Raw genomic sequence first — 11,179 nt, 5'->3', positions numbered from 1 at the left:
CTCTGCTGTTTGTGTCCCTTCACAAAAACGTGCTGCCTTTTAAAGAGGCGGCTAACGCCCCGTTTCACATTTGTTGCCAGGAATTGAGTACAGGTAATGAATAAATATTTGTCTTCCTTATTCCTCCTCCCCAACATCCCGGGCCTGTTGAGCAGCTTCATCCGAGTTTTCCGGAACATACCTTCACGGCAGGTCAGCGTCACAGGTTTCATAGGCTATTGTTGGATGCTTTTATTTTCTTATTTATGTTAAAGGGGCAGAGGACGAGCTGCCATACAGCATAATGAAACGAAATTGAAACGAATAATCAAAGAAAAAAAGTAAATAGAAATAGGCAGCAGAGTTTGCGTTATCAGGCGCATTGGCGCGGGTAGGCCGGGTTGTCTACATTTATCTGTTAATCATTTAAACATTTTCACTTTGTATTTTAAGTTAAACACCACATATTCCAGTTAGAAAAAAAACAACGAAGTATTTATTTATGTATTTATTTAGAAAATGACTAACCTATGTGAATATTTAGCTTGTTTGTTTGTTTGTTTTACAAATCTAATGAATAAAGTTAGTCATTCATATAAGGTAACGTAATTTCTCATTCTACTTGCTCATGATTGATTCGTGCCGGGTCTCTATTAACAGGCTCATATAAGAGTAGCATACAGTCTGAAACTGCTCCTTTTGAGATAACTTTCGTTCTGATCTGGCGCTGAATAAATAGAAATAAAAACTTATCGATTGACTGATTCCCTCAGATGAACTTCAGTGGCGTTAAATCGAGTTTAAACATCAATCAGAGGTTCAACAATGTCAGATTTGGTGCCAACAGCTTCCTGGAATGAAAACACGCATTTGCTGTAAGTCGCACTGTGGTATGGAACACTGAGTTACGTGACTGCAATTCCAAGAAACCACAAAGCCCGTCAAGCTTCTGTTGACACATATACCAATAATGAGAGCAAATCCAGGTGTGAACACCTGCTGACTGAACTTTTAAAGTAGGTTATTGTTACATCTGTATTTTTCTAGCTGCTACAAGTGAATGTCACCCTGCTGCAGGTCAATGAAGTTCTTATCTCACGACAAGTCAGATAAAACCTGTTCCTGTAAGAGGATCTAGTTATGATGTTCAAAAGTCGAGCAATCAAACTGCGCGCGCGAACCGTGTGTCAGTTTATTTCTTCTTTATTTCTGGAGGCAACTAAAATTCCGTTAAAGCGAAGATTATTATGATATTTGATTCAATTAATAGCAGCCTATTTGAGACTGGGACGTAGTACACATCTGAGCTGCAATTTAAAGACCTTTTTTTAAATTTGGATTATGCAGCTTTTGCCTGTCAGAATAAATCAGAGCCACTGATATACATTACAAACAGAACCGGCAAGTTTTAAGCCCACAAAAATCCCAAACAAGCAGAAACGCCCCAAAACTAATTTAATACAAATAAAACAGCAACGAGTAGCCTAGTTTTGACAATGTGTCTTTTTTGTTGACAGTAGCGGACCTTACTCTGGCTGTATCTCTAAAAAATAAAAGCCTTATATAAATAACACCAGCCCAATAATAGTCGTTTGTAAATAATAATAATAATGATTATGATAATGATAAAAAGAAAATAGATAGTGTCTTAAAAGGGGTTAGTTAAAAAAAAAGCATGGTTAATAGACTTTTTCGTTTTGTAGAATGTTTCAATGATCAATGATTTTTTACATTTAATTAATTTTGTTAAACAGTGGTGCTCAATTGCGAACCAGTTCTTTGTGTTTCGACTAAAACTTAGAACTTAGTATCGCAAGCGCCCCATGTATAGAGGCTAGCGCCCTCAACGCACTGATGCAGGTTGAACCCCCGATCTGCCGATCACCTCATTTGGTGAATGTCACTCCCCACATTTCCTGTCTCTCTTCAGCTGCCCGATAAACAACTTTGTCGACCTTCACGGTAGAATATATAACAAATATAGCTTAACTGTGACAGAGACATCATAATCAAAGATTATATAAGCCTTACCACGGCCTCCTTACATTTCTCTGATAATATTGTGACCTTTCTTAGTGTGTGGAAGACTTGGCTCATGCACAGTTTCAGTTCACATAGTTCGTGCAGGTAGGCAGGTATGTAGGTCAACAGACGGTAAGATGTCAAATATGTTTTATGCTATCCGAACGAAAGACTGGACAGGCTTCATCTGAATCATTTGATGAGAAGATCAACTGCTCTCCAGAAGTGATGCTGTTGAATGATGATTCACACACAGACTAATGTGGTTATCAGTAGGGATGCACCGATACGATACCAGTATGGGGTATTGGGCAGTGTCGGAGCTTAAGTACTCGTATTCGTAAAACTACGCCGAGTACCGCACCGAATACCACTTTACGGCTTGACGTTAGCCTCCCGTTAGTTAGGAAGGTTAGACGGAGGAACAAAGTTGAGAGTTAAAATGTCAACAACAGTTGCAGTTGCATCATTCTGTCTATTAACCTTGTTACAGTCAGTCAAAGTGAGGAACATCTGATGAAAATTAAACATGTTTTTATAGTCATTATGAGAACTGTAATGATATTATAGGGGAGACCGGGCATCTTGTCACATTGTTAATATTTTCACCATAAGAGGGCGCTACTTAAAAGTTGAATACTAGTTTTGTGCATCTACTTGGTCTGATGTCATATCTTTTCTGTGACAAGCAAAGCACACTGTTAACTGAGGTAAGGACTGATTTACCATTTTTCACATTCTAAAGTAAAAACATTTAACTTGAGATTTTTTGTTATAATCTTGGTCTAGTTAAAAATCTTGACAATTATATATTTGTACTTGGTAGAGGAGAGAATGAAGTGTCTTCTTATACTTTTGCTAATGACCTGCTTTAGGCTAGCTTTAAGATATAGCAAACAATAGCCAACATGGTGGGGTAACTCAGTGATTTTGGGGCAAGTTATCACTATGACAAGTTGCCAGTATACAGAGAGTCTGCTTGTCAACTGTTGTCATATGTAATTTTGAATTTTGTGAATGTGTTTTTAAAAAAAGGAAGCAAGGAAGGAAGGAAGGAAGGAAGGAAGGAAGGAAGGAAGGGAGGGAGAAGAGATGGTCAGGAATTATATATTACACCAGTGAAGGAGGCACTTCTTGCCTGCCTTGCCTGTGCCTCCCTTTTACCTTTTTACAAGGTGAAAAAGTCAAAGGCAGGCACAAGGTAAAGAGAAGAAGAATCCATTCCAAAAGAAATGTGGGGGAACCAAATCTAAAAATCTTTAATCACCACCAAAGTGAAGTAAACACTGAAGAAGGCAGTTATAAAAGGAAAGACTCCAGAGGCATCTTCATCCACTGCCTGTGCCTTGTTTGTGTGGAGCCATTTGCAAACAGCCGTCCAAGATAGACTTGGGTCGCAGTGCCACGGTTCCAGGATTGATTTAAGTTCAATGATTAATCAATATTTTTTTTCTGTAGCTGAATTTAATTCTGAGTTTGAAGTAAAAAACTAACCCAACAATGTATTGGTTCTTTTTTTTATTAGATGAAAAATCGAGTGTGACATCCTACCCCACATAGTGTGACAACTTACCCGCTCATGGGGCAAGGTGTCTCATGAGCACACTCACTATTTATATGCCTATAACCCTGTACTGAAATAAGATATGAAAATGAAGTGAATACATAATATATGCCTGAGACTTTGTTCTTTCATTTGGTATGTAGTTTAACACTATGATGTATTGATCCCTAGATACATAAAAGAGTATGAAAAGTGTGACAAGATGCCCCGGTCTCCCCTAATTCAAAGTAACAATAATAAAGTATGTAGTAGGTGGTGAGATTCTTGTCAACTCATAATAATAAATTATTTTTCTTTTTAAAAATTCACTTCTTGTGATGTACATCATTCAGGAATTATCAGACAAGTTACATTCAAATTCAGATATCACATATCAACTGATAGCTAGCACTCATAACAGCTTTTGATAAAAGAAAATTGACATAAAAATGGCCTCTTAGGGCCTGTGTCCACTAACAGTGTTCATGGCAGCCCCTTTTCTTTGCCATAAATTCAGTGAAATTCAGTGTTTTCAGCGCTCAGCACCCTCAGCATCTGCTGGGTTTCTTGTGGCTGCGCTCATAGCGCTCTCAGTTGAAAATAGGTCAAATTTTGGAACACCGCCGCTCGTCAATGTCACTTGTCCCTCACCGGCCAATAAAAATCAGGAAGTGGCAGGACTTCCAATATCAACTTTGTCAACAAAGGAGAAGCTAATCCATTTGCTTTGCTTTCGGTTTGTTTGTTTGTTTGTTTTCTTCATACAATGTTGTTGAATTAAAGCAAATATTAAGCATACAGAGCAATTTAAAACAGATTTAACGGTCACTACTAAGGAAAGCGGAAGTGCCACCAGACAACTTTTGTAACCTAGCAACAGTAAGCGCCGATGACAAGCGCTCTGAAATTGAGGTTGTGGGTGCTGCCAGTTAGTGCAGCACACTAACACCGTTAGTGGACACATGCCCTTATTACACTTAAAAATGTAGGTAAACTCAAAATATTTAACTTCAATGATGACATGGGTTTGAAACATTGTAGTTGTGTGTAAGTTGAGTTGTAAGATATCATGAAAGGTCTCCTGCACAGTAAGATGTAGCTGTGTCAAGTCGGACTGCTGCTGTGGGGCTTTCTACTCAATATCCTCCTGCCATGGACTGAGGTCAAAGGCAGGGATGTTCTTACATTCAGTGAAGGACTTGACCGACATGTATTGGAAGGGCTTGTCTGGCACTTTAGTGATACCAGTGTTGTCACAGATGATGCGGGAAAGTGACGTCTGTTTTAGGGACTCCCTCTGGGCCTCAGTGAAGACTCCCTCATTCTCCCACCAAAGTCTGAAATAGATAGATTGTTATGTTAAAAGTGTGTCTAACAAAGCTATCTCCACATCCATAGTACATGACAATAATGTGAATTCTGCCCCTTGCTGCTTACCGGTCTCCTTGGCGGATCCTCTGGAACTGTGTAGCAATCAGGCAGGCAAACAGGGGCCCCACTCTCCCTCCAGGAACAAACGGCTCAGCCACTCCTCCCATCCACACATCAATGTTCTTGGGTGTGCGGTAGAGATCCAGCATGCTCCTGGCCAGCTTTCTATTTTTCAGCACTTTTCTCAGCTGTTTGTGATTTTGTGGTTGTGACAGCCCACAAAACTTTCGCCACTGGTTGTAGCCTAAAAGAGATGCACAGTGTAAAAATGTTCCAATGTATTCGATAAAGTGTGATCTGTAGGACACATATCTTGAGTTACAAGAAAAAATAGACTCAATCAGACGATTACCAGGGAGTCCATGGTCTCTTCCTCTCTGCATGTTGAGAGAGGCCAGGTCCAGTGCCAACTCTTTGGAGAATTCAAACAATCTTTCCCTCAGCTCATCATGCATCATGTGATCCTGCGTGTTCAGCTTTGCCTTACGGCCCACCAGGCCTCTCAGGATTGGGTCCAAACCACCTGAGGAGCACAGGAACAGGTTGGACTTAAAACTCAAAACTAAATATGAATTCCGATATTGTTGAGGAATTTCTCATACTCCAGTTAACTTGTCACCAGAGAAAGACGCTCAGGTGGTCTTGGTGTCTGAAGCAAAAGTATTTTTTTAACCTTGGCATGGGGAGAATTGACATGTCAAATGTTACGTTTTCTCCCTGTAGTCTCCTCAGCTCTGAAGATTGAGCTCAGTTATTTGACCTACAGTCTGCCGCGAAGTTATCAACATACTGCCTATATCTGGTCACAGAGATCAACTCTAAGTATGTCCAAAAGAGTCTCCATCACTGGGCAAACCTACCTACCTACTCTTTACCTTGAGACAGGATGTGCGACTGACCGTTTTTGTCAACAGCAGTCTGTATCTTGCTCTGTTCAACAGTTGACCATAGTCATCTGCGCCTGAAATGTTTTTTCATATAATTTTGGCTTGTTACATTTGGATCTGATTGTTGGCTCCACCTGTATGCTAAAGCGATTTACAACTGTGCTATGTCTTTAGCTTGAGGTAAATACTGCCAAGTTAAAGATCTCGGTCATACCTTCAAAGAGGATCCTCCATGGTGTGAAGAAGGCTTTGTGCAGCAATGGGCTGGGGAATTCAGAATGCTCCTCATACGTCTCATTAAGACGAAACATGAAAGGCTGAACCATCAGATGGGCAAATCTGTAGGCAGCTGTGGCAAAAACATTGGAGATGCTGGGGTCCACGTCCTCATCATAGCCAGGGTAGGTGGACAGCTGCTTGGCAATGAAGTCTGGACCAACAATGTGGAGAAGGTAGTCTCTAAAAGTGATAACCTGAAAGACAAAACAAGAAGCTGAGTTCATTGAACCATGCAACATACCATGTGTCCTTTCAATCATTAATGCGATATTTCTTTTTTTTTTTTAACCATGCTGCTTAGCTGCTCTCTAACCTGGAAGTATGCACCCATGATCTTGCGTGCCTCCTGGTAGATTCTCTCTCCATCCCAGTGAGGGTTGAGTTTGGCCAGAGCACGAGCCAGACGGTTATGCTCTCGCATTAGAAGTGTGTGCAAAGAGGTCAGACCAATATTCTCATTGGAGCGCTCATCACCTGGTAGAAGGTTATTTGTATATGGTTATATAAAAGAAATCAAAGCGTTTAAAGAACATTTAATGTTTTCAATAAGCAAAACACATTTTTGCTGCCACTCACCAGCCAAAAAGCAGGGCACCTCCTGCACACTGACGTCATTAGTGATCCGCGTTCGGGTGGCACACATGTTGGCACCCATGTTGGTGAAGGGCAGGAGCTCTCGACCATCGTCTCTGAACTCTGTGTTGACCCTCAGCAAGCCCTCATCTGTGGTGAGGTTGCGCAAGCTGCGAGCTTTGGCGTGGTCTGAACCGTACACCTGACCGACATCAATGAAAGCTGTGAGAGTGTTCATCTGCTGGCGGACAGTGCTTGCGCCAAAGATGTGTCCCGTGTTTCCAGAACCACAAGCTGCTGTTGAGCGGAAGAAGGGGATGCACTCCTCTGGGTGTTTGCTAAAGCGGGGGTCTTCCTTTGGAATCTGTTTGCATGAGAAGAAGCCGTTAGACTTCGGTTGGTTTTTCTTCAGATGTACTCAAGGATTTCCTGTGTGATGCATAAACTCTAAAGGATTCTTGTTCATGGACCCAAAATTCACATTCTTTTCCTGCAAGTCATCATAACATCTTAACTCTGCTTTACATGGTGGTGGCACTGAATCCTGGCTTTCTTTACCATTAAAACTTGTGAAATTAATGTAGTTTTTTTTGGTTGGAGGCACAAAACTCTTGAGATTGGGGTTTCAGCTAAAAAATTCTTCTTTAAAGAAACTATAAAAGAAGGGAGTCACATTATGTAGCAGACATAACTTAGATTAGTTCAAACAAACTTTAACTTTTGGTCTCATACGGGAAACAAACCCCCAGACTTCTTGGTGAGAGTCCTGTTTGTTGATCCCCTCCATTCACACCAACCACCTCCTCTTTTATACTTCCTCACTCTTTATTCTCTTTATACAAGTACGACTTTATAGAGTCGTATGTGTTATGAAAGATATGTATGTGTCAATATACAGATCTAAAGATTACATCTCTAAGCATTTCCCAAACTGCCCTGTGACCCTGTTGAATGCATTGATGCTGACCTCAATGGGGAAGCAGGGCTCTGTGCGTTCACAGCTCTTGTCACAGTCGATTCCGTTACTGAATGAGCGGATGACGGGAGAGTGAGGAGTGAAAGTCAGATCGTGGTCCGTCCACTGACCGAAGATTGTCACCAGGTGAGTGTAGAGTGGGTCGCTTTCCACATCAGAGTTTTTTGTGCTCAGAATACGGTTGGACACCTCCCTTACCTGGAGACAGGATGCAGACAAAGAGGATCGATTTGTTACTGTTCTGTAAAATGTTAAGTACTGTTGTCTTTCTCCACCTCTGCAAGCGCTCTCTCAGGTGTCATCCTTCAGAATAATCATCATATACAGTAGATTTATATTTATATGTATCCATAAATATTACCAAAGGAAGGATTTTTTTGTTGATTTTGAGCTCAGGGTCCCAGCCCTTGGGCAGAGATATTTCATCCTGGTACTCGGCAGGGAGCCAACGGGTGAAAGGTGTGTTGGAGGATCCCCTGCGGCTGTTTTTTCTACACAAGAAAAAAAACAGCTCTTTTTTTTTTTTTCTATTGTCTCACACATGGTTGTACCACAAACAACATGTACCAGTGTTCGACATTTACTCCCATTTTTTACAACTCTAACTGTGAAAATGGGGTGTATTTGTGATGCAGGAGTTACCCAGTGACGTTAACTAGACGGTGTTTTATCTTCATTTATTTAAGTCCCAACAGCTCATATCTGTGTCAACACCAGCTTTAAAGGTTCAGGCCTGATTTAATTGAAAACAGTAACGGCATGTTGAGCCCTTTTTAACCATGATGAGCAAATTTCTATTAATTGGGTATAAAATGTGTTTCAAGCCAGCTTGGTCAAAACATTTAGTTTATAGCTCTTAATCACACTTAGTAGAGAGCGGTTCATCTTTAAAGTTGCTTCTTAGCTGTTGCCTCACCTGTTGTTACAGATGCTGTTTGCAGTGCGAAACGTGTCTAAATTCTGAATTGTTTTGCAGGAGGGTGGGCGACTTCGGGCGGAGCAGCCTGTCAGATCGGCGATGAGCTGCAGATCCTCCTCAGAGAGCAGATCTAGTCAACAAAGGCAAGAAATAATCATCTTATCTGTGACGTTAAGCTGCCTGCATGGGGAATGAACATTTTGTACACACACCTGTAGCATTGATGGAGCGTTTTTGACGTTTCTCCAAAGAACTCTTGATCAGTTTAACGGCATTATCCATATAATCAGCAGCTCGCACAGCGAGACGGGTTAGCCCAACAGGCTGTTTCAACAAGCGCAGGACATCTGAAGGGTTTGCTGCATTCCTCCTCACACGCTCGATGCTCCTGTGTTGTGTAGAGTTGGAATTATGAGCACATTAATGTTACTGCTTCAGTGGCATAAAACCTGCAGCTTAATTTGATTATAAGTATTTATGTTAGGCTTTTTGTTTTTCTATAACTGCAGCCATGAACAGCAGTACAGCAGGTTTGAACACTCACTGTCTTCTGGAGTACTCGTAAGCCGAGTCCACTGTGGCCTTGGCTTCATTCACAGCCTTTTCAATCACACTTCTACTCAAATGGGATTCTGAACACACAAAAAGCATTCAGTCAGTCTGCAATCAGTTGTATTTAACACAATGCAGTCTCCTTTCACAGTGGATTCTATATCTTCTCTCTTTATATTAATGTTTTCAAAAGATTTCTGATCGAAGAAGGCTAAGCTCTCTGCTCCTTTCTTTCAGGCGTAAAATGTCAATTCAGCAAAGTAAAACAAAATGTTATGTTGAAACTCATATCTTCATCTTACAATATTCTGTATTGATTGTTTGAATATTATATAAACTGTGTTGAGAGACTATTTCATACACATAAATGTTGACTTAATTTGGTCATACTCACCAGCATCCACATGGCTGTGCAAACACAGGTAAAGTGAAGCTGTCAGGCACAGTAGCCACCTCATCTCTAAAAAGACAAACACAGTCCTGTTTTACGCTGATCAAAACACCAAAGTTCATAGAATTCATATTATTTCTGATTTAAAAAAAAAGTTTTTTAAGATTTGCATTTGCCTTTATTTATAGAACAGCTGAAGAGAGACTGGAAATGTGGGGAGTAGAGAGTGGGGGATGACATGCACCAAATGATCAGTAGACCGGAAGCCTGCGATCAGTGCGTCGAGGACTGTGGCCTCTGTAGATGTGGCGCCTGCTCCACCAATTGAGCCAAACCCCCCTGGATTTTATTTTTTAACAGATACTTTAATATTCAAGTAAGCTAATGGCTTTCATTTCCAGAGTGAGGCAGACAGGAAGTAGATTTGTGTCATCCAAACATAGTAAAAAATATATATGCTCAATCATACAGAAGGCTCAAACTGGGTCCATGGCAAATGGACATATACGTGCCATTACTTTTGAACATGATACAGAAACAGCACACAGAAGCAGGTGCTTTGTCTTGTGTGCTGCGCAGAGGACATTAAGTCAAGTGGCCATACATGCTTTCAACTGTAAAAAGGATGGATGGAAATATATTATGTGTGAAAAAATAGAGTTTTCAATCAAATCAGACGATGGCACACTTTTCACCTTTTTTAAATTAATTAATTTTCTATTTAATTAATCAAATCCTTCATAGCATTAAACTGTTTTGACAATCTCGATGCAACAGTCCCAAACTATAAGTCAGTAAAAATTGCTTTTAAAAACATTGAGCTAAATCAGAAAGCTAAATGTTCTGTGAGAAGTCATTAAATGGGTGTGAAACAGTTCAAATTATACTGATGCCTCCATATGACCTACAAACCTCAACCAGGTCAACCATAAAATCACAGCTATAATCAAAAGCTTTGGTCTGTGTACATTGGCAGAGCCTGTGGTATGTTTTATCTCTTTGTTGGCCGTGCCCATGTACATGCCAATGTTATGATCGTGTCCTCCATGCTTCATTAGAATGATGAACTATTCCCTTTAGAAGATTGCCGGGGAAAATGTTAACAATGTTTTGATAGACTCTCATCTGGTGGCAGGAGACAGGTGAGATTCTGACAGGTGACAGATGACAGGAATATAGCCCACAAAGGGACATTGATATTAACTAGAGACTGTTTCATAACCAGTTAAATAAGGCAAAGATTAGTTCAGGACAAGATTCATGTAATGGATCATCCACTGCCTGACCCAAAAGACAACTCCATCATGCTAACATTTGGAAACAATGGAGCAATGTGTTACACTTTAAAGTTAAGATTTTAATTTAACAAAAAAAGCATTTGAAAAAGTTTGGCATCCAATGAAATCTTCATGAACAATGTGGATTTGTAACTGAGCTTTGTTTCTACAGCGTAGCCTATAGTTTCCATTCACAGTCTGAATGACATAATTAGGGATTGTTTGGATATTAACCAGTTTATTTAAGAGGCATTACCACTGGAACTTTTCAATGTGTATGTACTGATGGCAAGTTAGGGCTGAGTTAAGGCTATTGAATGTATGTCCCTGATGTGAAAAATTAAATATAC

General features: G+C 40.3%; 1 protein-coding gene across 1 annotated transcript; it reads right to left on the bottom strand.

Annotated features, from left to right (window-relative positions):
• Positions 1 to 4,676: 4,676 nt before the first annotated feature.
• On the bottom strand, positions 4,677 to 9,619 carry LOC138609995 (eosinophil peroxidase-like). Its single transcript, XM_069682693.1, has 12 exons — positions 9,556 to 9,619; positions 9,154 to 9,241; positions 8,822 to 8,997; positions 8,607 to 8,739; positions 8,052 to 8,181; positions 7,682 to 7,888; positions 6,718 to 7,078; positions 6,455 to 6,615; positions 6,077 to 6,335; positions 5,328 to 5,498; positions 4,982 to 5,219; positions 4,677 to 4,881 (listed from the first exon to the last, which is right to left on the bottom strand). The coding sequence occupies exons 1-12, from the start codon at positions 9,617 to 9,619 to the stop codon at positions 4,677 to 4,679; spliced, it is 2,193 nt and encodes a 730-aa protein (XP_069538794.1).
• Between the last annotated feature and the right edge of the window lie 1,560 nt (positions 9,620 to 11,179).

This window comes from Semicossyphus pulcher, unplaced genomic scaffold (genome assembly GCF_022749685.1).
Source record: "Semicossyphus pulcher isolate SPU_LCO1_2020_fin unplaced genomic scaffold, fSemPul1.0.p SCAF_6, whole genome shotgun sequence".
In the NCBI taxonomy this organism is placed as follows: Eukaryota; Metazoa; Chordata; class Actinopteri; order Labriformes; family Labridae; genus Semicossyphus; species Semicossyphus pulcher.
This window is presented reverse-complemented; position numbering and strand designations above follow the sequence as displayed.